The sequence below is a fragment of the Rhincodon typus genome, chromosome 28, assembly GCF_021869965.1.
Source record: "Rhincodon typus isolate 14 chromosome 28, sRhiTyp1.1, whole genome shotgun sequence".
NCBI classification, from domain to species: domain Eukaryota; kingdom Metazoa; phylum Chordata; class Chondrichthyes; order Orectolobiformes; family Rhincodontidae; genus Rhincodon; species Rhincodon typus.
This window is the reverse complement of record NC_063359.1, coordinates 41,588,940-41,602,240: the sequence shown is the minus strand read 5'-3', so window position 1 is coordinate 41,602,240 and position 13,301 is coordinate 41,588,940. Positions and strand designations below refer to the sequence as shown.

The 13,301-nt window shown below is 45.5% G+C and overlaps 1 protein-coding gene across 5 annotated transcripts in view; it reads left to right on the top strand.

The window, feature by feature from the left end:
• The window catches only part of LOC109919800 (retinoic acid receptor RXR-alpha-A), a 71,191-nt gene that overhangs the window by 34,662 nt on the left and 23,228 nt on the right, over positions 1-13,301 (top strand). For 4 of the 5 annotated variants that reach the window (XM_048613517.1, XM_048613518.1, XM_048613516.1 and 1 more), the window contains 2 exons: positions 12,087-12,237; positions 12,593-12,793. In XM_048613517.1, coding sequence (XP_048469474.1) covers positions 12,087-12,237; positions 12,593-12,793 — 352 coding nt within the window. The remainder of the gene's footprint in view (positions 1-12,086; positions 12,238-12,592; positions 12,794-13,301) is intronic. The other variant, XM_048613519.1, reaches the window with a different exon arrangement.

Sequence of the window (13,301 nt, the reverse complement as noted above, 5' to 3'; positions counted from 1 at the left end):
CTCTACACCTTGTTATCTCTTGAATATGCTGGGAATTTTTTCATTGGACTGTAGGAGGTTGAGGAGTGACCTTAGAGGTTTATAAAATTATGCGGGGTACAGATAAGGTGAATGGTAGATGTCATTTTCCTACAGTGGGGAGTCCAGAACTAGGGGACATATTTTTACAGTGAGAGGAGAAAGATTTAAAAAGGACATGAGGGGCAACCATTTTACACAAGAGACTGGTTCGTGTGTGAAATGAACTGCCACAGGAAGTGGTGGATGCAGGTACAGTTACAACATTTAAAAGACATTTGGAGAAGTACATGAATAGGATGGGCTTGGAGCGATATGGGCCAAATATGGGCAAGTGGGAGTAGTTTAGCTGGAGACTTGATAGGCATGGACTAGTTGGATGATGGGTTTGTTTCTGTGCTGTATGAGTCTAGTGACTCTGTAACTCTATTCCAAGCTGAATCACACTGTAGTTGCTGCTATTCATGCTGCTACACTTACTCTAAGGGAATGAATTCATCTTGCTACCTCGAAAGAGAGATAGGCAGAGAAACAGCAGAGCCTCCACAGTGAGGTTGAAGTGCAGCTATTGTGGTTGAAGTGTGAGTGTCAGACTTCCTGAGGAGACGAACAGCATTAAGGTGTGCCAAAGTAAGCCCTTTCCTTTGTTTAAATCCAGTAGTCACTGGAGTGATAGTTATGGCAGTTAGTGCAATGGCATGCTCCTCCTGTCAGATATAGGAGACCAGAGAGCACTTGCTTGTCCTTGGTGACTATATCTGCAGGAAGTGTGTTTGGCTGCAACTCCTCTCAGACCACAAGGATTGGTTAGAGCAACAGATGGACTCACTGAAGGCACAAAGCAGGCAGACAGGAGTTTCAGGAATGTGGTCACACCAAAGGTTCAGACAGACTGGTGGCTGCTAGGAGGGGTGAGCAGTCAGTGCAGGAGTCCCCTGTGACCATTCCCCCATCAAACAAGTATACTGTTTTGGATACTGTTGGAAGCAGGGGAGAGGGTGGTGGACTGTTAGGGGAAAGCAGCAGCAGCCAGATGAGTGGCATCATGATTGGCACAGTTGTATAGCCTGGAGGGTTGAAGTGTAGACGAGCAGTAGCGATAGGGGACTTTCTAGTCAGGGGCACAGATAGGCGTTTCTGTGGCTGCGTTGTGTTGCTTCCCTGTGCCAGGGTCAAGTTTGTCTTTGAGTGGGCAAGGGATATTCTGAAAGGTTTTTGGGGTGGGGGGAGGGCAGGGTGGTGGGGATGTCCATATTGATACTAATGATATAGGCAGAAAGAGAGATGAGGTCCTGCAAAGGGAAGTCAGGGAGTTAGGAAGGAAATTGAAACACAGGATCTCTAGTGTTGTAATCTCAGGATTCCTCCTTGTGTCATGTGCTCGTGAGGCCAAAAACAAGTAGATAATGCAGTTGAATGAGTGGCTAAATCTTTAAAACTTTAAGCTACTTTTGGAGTATTATATGCAGTTCCAGTTGCCACACTATTGGAAGAATGTGGAGGCTTTGAAGAGAGTGCAGAAGAGGTTTACCAGGATGTCGCCTGGATTGGAGTGTATTAGCTAAAAGGAGAGGTTGGTGAAACTTGGATTGTTTTTGATGGAGTGTCAGAGGCTGAGGGGTGACCTGATAGAACTGTATAAAATTGTAGAGGTGTGAATAGTCTTGACTTCTTCCCAGGGTGGAAATGTCAAATACTAGGCAGCACCGTTTTCAGGTGAGAGGGGGGAAGTTTAAAGGAGATGTGCGAGGCAAGTTTTTTTACACAGTGGGGGGTAGTAGGTGCCTGGAATACATTACCATGGAAGGTGGTAGAAGCAGATACGATCGCAATGTAAGAAGCATTTAGACAGAAACGTGGAAGGGAGGGAATAGAAGGATATGGGCCATGTGCAGGCAGATGGGATTAGTTTAGAATGACATCATGGTCGGAAGAGATATGGTGGGCCAAAGGGCCGGTTCCTGTGCTGTGCTGTTGTATGCTCTTACACAATGCCAAGTCTAATACGACTGGCTCTCTGTCTGTTCCAAAATATCTATTTTAATATGTTGTTGATCTGGAAATGTTTATCAGATGCTTGTGTATTTTCATGACAGATTGTAAACTGATAGCTTTCCCCATAATTCAGGATCTTAGTTACAGTGTGATACTGAACCACACAAACCTCAGAAGGGCCAGCTCTCCTCTCTCAACTGTTAAATTAGTCCATATCAGTAGTTAGAATTCTGTAGATTGCACAGGGGGACTCCTTATTTACGTATGAGTTTGTGTTGATTTTTGCCCTCTATTTCAGCCTCCTCTCACCCTTCATCATCACCATCTTTTTCCCTTCTGCTTACCTGGGTTAAATAAGACAAAGCTATTTGCTGGGTGGAAGGTGAGCTGTGAGGAGGATGCTGAGATCTTGCAGTGTGATTTGCATGTGCTGAGTGAGTGGGCAAATTCTTGGCAGATGTAGTATGAAGTGGATAAATATGACGCTGTCCACTTTGGTAGCAATAGCAGGAGGGCATATTATTGTCTATAAATTGAGAGAGGGGAATGTTCGAGACCCGGGTGCCCTCGTGCACTAGGCGCTGAAAGTAAATGTGCAGGTGCAGCAGGCAGTGAAGAAGGCTAACTGTGTGTTGGTCTTCATAGAGAGAGGATTCAAGTACAGGAACAAGGATGTCTTGCTGCAGTTATACAGACCGTTGGTGAGGCCACGCCTGGAGTATTGTATCAGTTTTGTTTCCTTATCTGAGAAAAGATATTTTTGTTGTGCAGTAGAGAGAGTGCAGTGAAGGTTTACCAAATTGATTCCAGGGATGGCAGGATTGACATATAAGGAGGGATTTATTTGATTAGAATTGTATTTGCTGGAGTTTAGAAAATGACTGGGGATCTCACTGAAACTTAACAAATTCTAACAGGTGAAAGCAGAGTGGTAGACATTGTCTGTATGGACTTCAGCAAAATGTTTGACGAGATTCCACATAGTAAACTAGTTAGTAATGTTACATCACATGGGATCCAGGTGGAGCTAGTCAATTGGATACAAAAGGGTTTAGAAGGATATGGGCCAAATGCTGGCAAATGGGATTAGGTCACATTGGGATGTCTGGTTGGCAAGGACAAGTTGAACTGAAAGGTCTACTCTTTGATTCTATCTATGACCAAATAGGTTAGATGCAGGAAAGATGTTCTCAATATTGGGGAAGTCTGGAATCGGGTCATAATTTAAGGATAAATTTAAGGAAGATGTGCTGGTGTTGGAGGGGGTCTGGAGGAGGTTTACAAAAGTGATCCGGGGATGAAGGGCTTGTCATGTGAGGAGCTGATGAGGCCTCTGGGTCTGTACTGAATGGAGTTTAGGAGGATGAGGGGGGATCTCATTGAATATTAGAGAATACTGAGAGACCTGAGTAGAATGAACATGGAGAACATGTTTCCACAAGTAGGAGAGTAAGACCCAAGGGCACAGCTTCAGAATGAAGGGACGACCTTTACAATTGAGATGAAGAGGAATTTTTTCAGCCAAAGGGTTGTGAATCTGTGGAACTCATTGCCACAGAGGGCTGTGGAGGCCAAAATCTTTGAGTGTATTTAAGACCATGATAGATAGGTTCTTGATTGGTAAGGGGATCAAGGGTTATAGGGAGAAAACAGGAGAATGGATTGTGAAACATATCAGCCATGATTGAACGGTGGAGCAGGATCATTGAGCCAAATGGCCTAATTCTGCTCCTACTTCTATGTTCTTACAGTCTTAGAGGAGTAAATCTTTTAGAACTGAGATGAGGAGAATTTATTCAGCCAGAGAGAGGAGTCTGTGGAATTGACTACCACTAAAAGTGGTTGAGAGGAAGGCAGGATTAGGGTATTGAGCTCAATGATCAACCATGGTCAAGTTGAATGGGGGAGCAGGCTTGAGGGGTCGAATGGCTTACTCCTACTGCTGTGCATAGACAGAGTCCCTACAGTGTGAAAACAGGTCATTCAGCCAAATAAGTCCACACCGACCCTTCAAAGAGCATCCCACCCAGAGCCAGCCCCCACCCTTTCCCTGTAACCCTGCATTTCCCATGGCCATCATATCTAACTTACACATCCCTGAACACTATGGGCAATTTAGCTTGGCCAGTCCACCTACCCTGCACATCTTTGGACTGTGGGAGGAAACCAGAGCACCCAGAGGAAACCCACGCAGACACAGGGAGAATGTGCACTCGCCACATGGACAGTCGCCCGAGGGTGGAATTGAACCCAGGTCCCTGGTGCTGTGAGGCAGCAATGCTAACCACTGAACCACTGTGCCACTATCTTTTATGTTTCTATGTTGCTTCAGTCAGTCCCATCGTAGCAAGTTGTACGTTGTCTTCAGTCGTTGAAATCTCTATTGGATTAACATACAAGTATTTTATATTGATGGCCTCCCAACTCTGGTCTTGATTTGCCTTCACGTATTTTGTGAAATGTTTCCATAATGATTAAGATCTCTGTCAAGCTGCCATCTCAGATTTCCCTTTTCTAGAGGAAAAACACCCATCTTTTTTGATGGTTGTAATGTTGCGGTTCAGGTATCATTTGAGTAATTCTGTCTAATACCTTCTTAAGTGCCTTTCTACGAAATTAGAAACCAGAACTGTGAGATTATGACAGTTGTCTTGAGTGTTTCTCAGTGGCAGAGGTTACGAAGGAGGTTGTATGAAGGAACCTTGACACTGCAGTATGCTGTGCAGCCATAACTGACCTGTTATCAGGTGTGGTCACACAGGATCTGCAGGCTCCCCTTCAACTGGGGCGGCATGGTGGCTCAGTGGTTAGCACTGCTGCCTCACAGCACCAGGGACCCAGGTTCGATTCCACCCTTGGGCAACTGTGTGGAGTTTGCAAATTCTCCCTGTGTCTGTGTGGGTTTCCTGCGGGTGCTCTGGTTTCCTCCCACAGTCTAAAGATGTGCAGGTTAAGTGGATTGGCCATGCTAAAATTGCCCATTGTGTTCAGGGATGTGTAGCTTAGGTGGGTTATAGGGGAATGGGTCTGGATGGGATGCTCCAAGGGTCAGTGTGGACTAGTTGGGCCAAAGGGCCTGTTTCCACACTGTAGGGATTCTATGAACTGCTTGCTTTGGTGGAGTTTTTGTTCACTCCTGACTCTAAATGTTCATGATGGGGAACCTGTTTCTGCGTTAAATGTCAAGGGAAGATGGCAGCACTTTTAGTTGGCAGAATTGAGTGGTTACCTGGCACTTCTCAATCCAGTACTCTGACTGACAGTTGTGAACAAAGAGTAGTTCTGAAGAATTTGGGTTTGACCCAGTACTGAAATGAGAAGTAGTTTGGTCTGTTTAGAGCTGTAGTTGTGTGTGTGGTTTATATCCTGTGACACTTCCCCCTGCTGTTAGCATTGCGAGTCAGTTGTCTGGAATTGATTACTCTTACTTTGAATCACCAGAACGTTTTGCAGTAATGGCTGTTTCAGTTGCTGAAATTTGGCTATTGTCAGCTTCTCGATTCTGAGCCATTAAGTGTTGCACCCAGTTTGGAGTGTGATTGTTTTTGGCTCAGATTGTCAGTCTTTTCATTTCTGGGCTAAGAGCTAACTTGTCGGATTGTTTCAGTTTCTGGGGATCTTCTGCATATTCAGTGTGCTATAAATTGTCTGGTTTTGAGAATAGATGGACAGTAAGACTTTGATGCCAAAGACACGAATCAATAAAGGGAGCAGGACCTTGGTGATAAGGTTTTGAAACAAGCATTTGGGTTACTTGCATTTATAACGAGAGGAATAGAATGAAAAAGCAAAGATATCAGGCCAGAATTTTATAAATTGCTGATTAGGCATTGGCTGGAGTGTTGTGGACAATTGTAGGTATTGCACTTCAGGAAAGATGTAAAGGTCTTATAAAGAGTACAGTGGAGGTTTACCACAATATTGCCAGGATGACTGAGTGCAGTAATGAGTAGAGATGGGAAATGTTCAGACTGTTGTCCTTGAAACAGAGAAGGTCAATAGGTAATTTTTTTTATTTGTTTGTGGGAAGTTGGTATTGCTGGCTCAGCTCGCGTTTACTGCGTGTCCCTAATTGCCCAGGAGAAGGTGCTGGTGAGCTGCCACCTTGAATTGCTGTAGCCCTTCAGGTATAGAAATGCCCAAAGCAGTTAGGAAAGGAGTTCCAGGATTTTGACCCAGCAACACTGAAGGAATGGTGATACGTTTCTAAGTCAGGACAGTGTATTGGTTGGAGGGAAAATTGCAGGTGACTCTGATGTTCCCATGAAAGAGTCACTGGATTTGAAACATTAATTCTGCTTTCTTTCCATAGATGCTGCAATAGATGCTGCAACACCTGCTGAGTTTTGCCAGCATTTTCTGTTTTTGTTGCAAGGTGATGTTCCCATGTGTCTGCAGTTCTTGTCCTTCAAGATAGTAGAGGTCACAGAGTCCGGAAGCTGCAGTCAAAGATGAATTTCTGCAATATATCTTCAACTCCAGGATATCTTTCTAGGAGTTTCTCAGAGCAGTATCCTAGGCCCAACCATTTTCAGTTACTTCATCAATGAAGTGGAGATGTTCGCCGATGATTGCACAATGTTCAGCACCATTTGTGACGCCTCGGATACTGAAGCAGTCCATATCCAAATGCAGCAAGATCTGGACAATATCCACGCTTGGGCTGACATGTTACAAGTAACATTTGCACCACACAAATGCGAGGCTATGACCATTTCTAATAAGAGAAAACCTAACCACCATCCCTTGATGTATAGTACCATGACTAAATCTCCCACTATGAATATCCTGGGGTTACCATTGACCAGAAACTGAAATGCACTTGACAGATAAATACAGTGGCTACAAGAATAGGTCAGAGGCAAGGAATACTGCGTTGAATAACTCACACATCCTGACTCCCCAGAACCTGCCCTTCAAAAACAAAACACAAGTCATTTTTAAAAATATTTTCTTCCCTCTCCTCTGTTGCTCAAAAGCAGCTGTTGAAATATTGCTAAGTGTGTATTCGTGAATCTGGCTGAATCGTCTTTCCCAGCTGGCTAACTGGCAGGTGAGCCTTTCATCCCACAATATGTGAAGTTACCATACACATGTGAGTTAAACAGGATATGCAACTTTCTTACTGTTGCCTCAGTTGCCTAGTTTTGATGTATTTTGATTAAAATTGTAATTTCTGTGCAGGCAGCCTTGTTTCTTCCACATGGGTCTCCTGAAACTTTTCTAAGTCTGTAGTCATGGCTTTTTTATTCATTCATGGGATGAGGGCATCGCTGGCTAGGGCAGCATTCATTGCCCATCCCTAATTGCCCAGAGGGCAGTTAAGAGTCAACCACATTGCTGTGGGTCTGGTGTCACATGTAGGCCAGACCAGGTAGGGATGGCATTTTCCTTCCCTAAAGGACATTAGTGAGCCAGTTTTGCCTTTTTGAAACAACATTTTCATCCACTAAAGGTCTCAGGTACGACAATCAGATGATGCAAGTTAAATTTTGCTAGTCTGTTTACCACTTGTATAGCATGCTTCATAGCACTGTCAGCAACCCTTCCAATCACTTTGCTGATGTTTGAGAGTAGATTGGGCATTAATTGGCTGGGTTGGATTTGTCCTGATATCTGAGCAATTTTCCACGTTGCTGGGTAGCTGCAGATGTTGTAGCTATTCTGGAACAGCTTGGCTAGGGGCGTGGTTGGTTTGAGACACAAGTCTTACAGTACAACTGCTGCAATGTTGTCAGGGCCCATAACTTTTGAGTTCAACCGTTTCTTGATTTCATGTGGGGTGAATTGAAGACTGTGGGCTGGCATCTGAGATACCGGGCTCCTCAGAATGAGGTCATGATGAGTCATCCAGCCGACATTTCTATCTGAAAATGGTTAGATATCTTAGCCTGGTCTTGTGCACTGATGGACTGGACTTCACCATTATTGAGGATGGAGCTATATTTACGGAGCTTGCTCCTTGAATTAGTTGTTTAATTATCTACCACCATGTACAATTGGATGTGGCAGGACTACAGACTTTAGAGATAGTAAGAACTGCAGATGCTGGAGTCAGAGATCACAGTGTGGAGCTGGAGGAACACAGCAGGCCAAGCAGCATCAGAGGAGCAGGAAAGTTGATGTTTTGGGTCGGGACCCTTCTTCAGAAATGGGGGAGGGCGAAGGGAGCTCTGAAATAAATAGAGAGAGGAGGGGTGGGGCTGGGGAAAGTAGGTGGGATGGTGATAGTTGAGTGCAGGTAGGGAGTGGTGGGGATTGGTCAGTGAGGTGGGAGGAGTGGATAGTTGGGAGAGAAGATGGACAGATTGTGTCAGGTAAAGGAGGCGGGGATGAGAGGGAGGGTTGGTCGTGCGATGAGGCCGGGGCTGGGGAGATTTTGAAAGTGGTTAAATCCACATTGAGACCATTGGGCTGTAGGTTCCCAAGGCAGTGGTGGTTCTCCAGTTTCCAGGTGGTGTCATTGTAACACTGGAGGAGGCTCAGGATGGACATGTCGTCCAGGGAGTGGGAGGGGGAGTTGAAATGGTTCGTGACTGGAAGGTGTTGTCATTTGTCACGAACAGAGTGCAGGTGCTCGACATAGTGGTCTCCGAGCCTCCGCTTGGTCTCACTGATGTAAAGGAGGCCACATCGGGAACAGCGGATGCAGTAGACCACATTAGCGGATGTGACTTTAGATCTGTCTGTTAGTTGTGAGATAGTTTAGCCCTGTCCGTCACATACTGCTCATGGATTTAATATTTAACAAGATGTTTTTGATAAAGTAAAGAGAGTAAAACTATTCCCATTGGCAGTGGATCACTAACTAGAGGGAGGTCAGGGATTGAAAGGCATTAACAAAATATAGTGATGGGAGGCAGGATTAAGCTCACTTGGAGAATTGTCAGAAAGCTTGACTTGAAAAGCAGATGACAGATGATTCCACTAATAATTGTAAAAGGTAGCTGGCCAGGTCCTTAGGGATGATGAATGCTTGGGGTGATGGATGAAAAAGCAGAGTGTGAGACTAAGCAGGTCTGCTCTCTCAAAGAGGAATGAGGAACATTTGGCCTCCTGTTGTGCTGTAAGGTTCTCTACATAGTCCCTGAACTCTGCATGTGTACTGCTGTTGAGAGGCTATTGGTGCAGTCTTCAACATCTCTGCTCCTTCTGCCAGTACACTTGTTTGATCATCAGGATCAACCCTCCTCCTGTGACTGCTGTAACTCTCCTGCCATCCTTTCAGTGAAACTTCCTCTTGGCTGTTGTTGGATTTTTCATTCCTGTGTATAGCACAGTGCTTTGTATTCCATTCTATTCCATTCAGCATTGTTTTTCTCACCTAGAGATGCTAACAAGACTCATTGGTAGTAGGAGTTAGAGAGATAGATGGAGTGTCTACCTGAGGGAGTATTTGATTGTTTGGAATTGCTTTGCTAGCTAAGGTGATCTGCCATACTTACAGGGACTAAGGGCATTTAGAATTCAATGGAAGGAATCTAATTTTTGACGCTGAAATCTCCATCAATTTTGTCTTCCTGATTAGAATCCGTCCAGTTGAGCCCCTGCAGTAAGTGGAGTTAACCTTGGAGAAGGGAGTCATTCAGAAACATTGATTTATTGGCTGTGAGGTAGAGCAATACTGGTCACTGCTGTAAAGGTTACCTGGTACAACAATGGTTTACTGAGTTTACGACTGTCTGCTAGTGGACCAATGCATCATCGGAGTGTCTGGGTATCTCACTGTAATTTTTTTTAAAGGAAGTTAGGGTTGAAGTAAGATTTCCTTTTTGCAAATATCAGCTATGAACGAAACTTCCAAACACTTCCAAATTGATAGACTAGTACTTCAGAAAGGATCAGTAGAAACTTTGGAATGATTTACAACGAGCTTAGCCTGGATGTGTTTGCAGTAACTGTGGGCCTGGACTCTTTTGACTAAGACAGAGGCTGAGTATAACCTAACAAAGGCCATTGCAGTAATATAGGCAAAGGGGGTGTGTACCCTCCTTGGGATATCGCTGTAACATAGTCCCGGGTGTAGGTACCCTCTGGGTATCGCTGTAACGTAGTCCCAGGTGTAGGTACCTTCTGGGTATCGCTGTAATGTAATCCCAGCTGTAGGTACACTCGGGGTATCGCTGTAACGTAGTCCCGGATGTAGGTACCCTCTGGGTATTGCTGTAACTTAGTCCTGGTGTAGGTACCCTCTGGGTATCACTGTAACGTAGTCCCAGGTGTAGGTACCCTCGGGCTATCGCTGTAACGTAGCCCTGGGTGTAGGTACCCTCGGGGTATCGCTATAACGTAATCCCGGGTGTAGGTACCCTTGGGTTTGCACATTCCCTATATGTATGCTCCTTTGAAAGACTGCACGGTACAGTTGATAAGGGCGTGTGCAGGCCCCATGCAAGAACTATCTTGTTGTCTGTGCAGCTGAGTGGCTGTTGAGTGACAGAGGCACCAGACGGTGACACCCACACTCAGTTGCTGAGAAAAGGATAGTAGTTAGCTGAGGTGAGTTTGGATGACTGTTACTCGAAATGATGAGAAAGTAACAATCAGAGATGATGCAATGTGTGACTTTCTTTCAAGGTGTGTCTGTGCTGCAGCAGGGTTTGAAACCTCCATTAGAGAGGTTCAAACAGAGCGATGGAAGGATGAGCATAGATCGAAGAGATAATAAATTGGGATTTGGAGAGGAATTGGGGACAGAGTAAAACCCTCTCTACACTGTCACCATCAAACTCTCCCGGGACAGGGATGTCACGGGCTTAGATACAGAGTAAAGCCCTCTCTACGCTGTGTCTATCAATCTCTCCCAGGGCAGGGACAGCATAGGGTTAATACAGAGTAAAGCTCTTCTCTACTCGTTCAAACTGAAAGTAATTCTGCTTCTACACTGTCCCCATTTAACATTCCCAGAACAGATACAGCGTTTTGGCTACTGGCTGAAGAAAGTGTTGTGAGACTTGGTCAGAAGTGGGACAGTCAGTTTGTGAATTGATCTCTTGGTTGCGGGGAGGCTGTGATTTGGTATCCTGGTGAAGCAATGCTGTTTATATGCATGTTATATCCAATATGTTGCTGGATAACAACTCACTTCTGAGCAGCTCAATGAATGGTTAGATTGGAGAGCACAAACAAATAGTAAGTTTCTAAGCTGTTTAATATTTATGGGGCTTGATGAAGGAACCCAGTTATGTAATGGAAAGCATTGGTATGATGGGCTGCATCGTGAGACAATGGGCTCAGTCTCTTGCAAAGGGGCCTGCTGACAGTGAGAGCCTGTGCTGTGTTGAGGCTGTGGTTTCTATGGTTTTCCTTTCCTGATCCAGTCGCCTGGGTTTGAACTTGTTCTGGTTGTTGTTGGGTAAATTCCTGCTACAAGCCATGCTCACAGTAGGAAGGGCCCACATTCTCTGCTGCGTGCGGTGAGCTGAAATAGACTGGTGACGGGCGCTCGATGTGTCGCAGTTCCCAAAGTTGTTGAGGGAAATCAGCGAGGCTTCCAGCTCTGATCTCCATCCAGGAACACCTGCTGGTCTATGTCTGTGAATACAGTCCAGGCCTGTACACACTGGAAAAGCCATTCAATTCACATGTGAAGAGTAGCTGTTGAACTCAGCTACAGGCTGGTGATTCTCTTCAGTGCTGCACCCCTGTGACAGTTGTGGCCTACAGGTGCTATGCCCCAATGAGAATTGGCACCCAACGCCCCCATACCCTGCCAGAACTGGAGATGGTATCAGTCTGAAATTCCACAGCAGCAGACTGAAAGGAACCAGATTTCTTTGCAGCAACAAGCAAAGTGAGAGCAGTCTCAGATTGAGAGCTCCTCACTCTCCACTTCCCTCGGCACCAGACTGAGTGTAGAGACTGGTTGCTACTGTTGGCACATGTTGGTTCTTACAGTCTGGTTTCTGTGTGTGGTCTGTTTCTCTTGGAGTAGGGTGGCATATCCTGCTTCACTGGGCTTATGCACAGTACAAAGGCTGGCTTTTAGTGGTTAGCTGGTTGGGCGGGTGACAGTTGAGAACCCTACAGAGTATAATTCGATGTCTTATCTTAACTGTTTTTCTTTTTTGCAGATCAACTCGTCCATGAATTCGGTCAGCAGTACGGAGGATGTGAAACCACCTTTGGGAATTAATGGTGTGCTTAAAATATCACCTCATTCCTCAAACTGTCCACTTTCTCTCACCAAGCACATCTGCGCCATCTGTGGGGACAGGTCTTCAGGTATGTGTGTCTCACTGGTCAGTGGTGTCCCATTGCTCTGTCCATTCACTTGTTAGCAACTGACTAGCCTGGTCGGACTAGGCTTGGAATGACCAAAGGGAGCCCTTCTCAGCATGTTTCTCCGCTGTACCCCAGAGTAGTGAGGTGGGTGGGGAGAGGTGTGCAGTGGGGGAGCTGCAGTTTCCTGCTGTAAGATGGGACCCTCAGGATGGTGCTGAAATGTTGGGCAGTCAGTTTCTTACCTTGCTACATCTCTGCCTAATGGGATTGGGGACACTGTTTTTGATGTTAAAACTGTGCAAAAACCCAACTACAAAATGTATGATTTTACCATGTTTTTTTCCTGTCCCCACAGGCAAACATTATGGTGTTTACAGCTGTGAAGGTTGTAAAGGGTTCTTCAAACGCACGGTGCGCAAAGACCTTACCTACACTTGCCGTGACAACAAGGACTGTATCATCGACAAGCGCCAGCGTAACCGGTGCCAGTACTGCCGCTATCAGAAATGTCTAGCCATGGGGATGAAGCGGGAAGGTATGGACGCAGACTTCAGAGGTGTGTCTAGTTAGGTTAAGGGACGTGCAGGGCTCGCTCTGCGGAGGCTCTTGGTGACGTGCAGCTTTATTACAGGATGATCCACACTGACATCACACACACTACCCCAAAATGCTACCACATCCATTGGTTTATTTCAACTTGTTGTGCGGTGCACTTGGGCTGATCAGGGACTGTTCATCTCTGGGAGGGTGAATTACGTATTAGAAAAATAAGACAAGCAGATAGGATAGACATTTGATAGTTCTGTCATTCTACAGATGCCAAAAGCTCACAGCTACCTCTATGTAGAGCTGGCTGGCAAACTGATTGGTGCCTCGGTGGATGGTTGGCATCAGAGTTCAGCTCGAATTGTCATTGCCTGCCATCCAGGAGGGATCACTGAAAAGTAATCTGGGTCAAGAAGCTTAGCTAACAAGGTGTAGAGCTGAATGAACACAGCAGGCCAAGCAGCATCAGAGGAGCAGGAAGGCTGACGTTTCGGGCCTAGACCCTTCTTCAGAAGTGC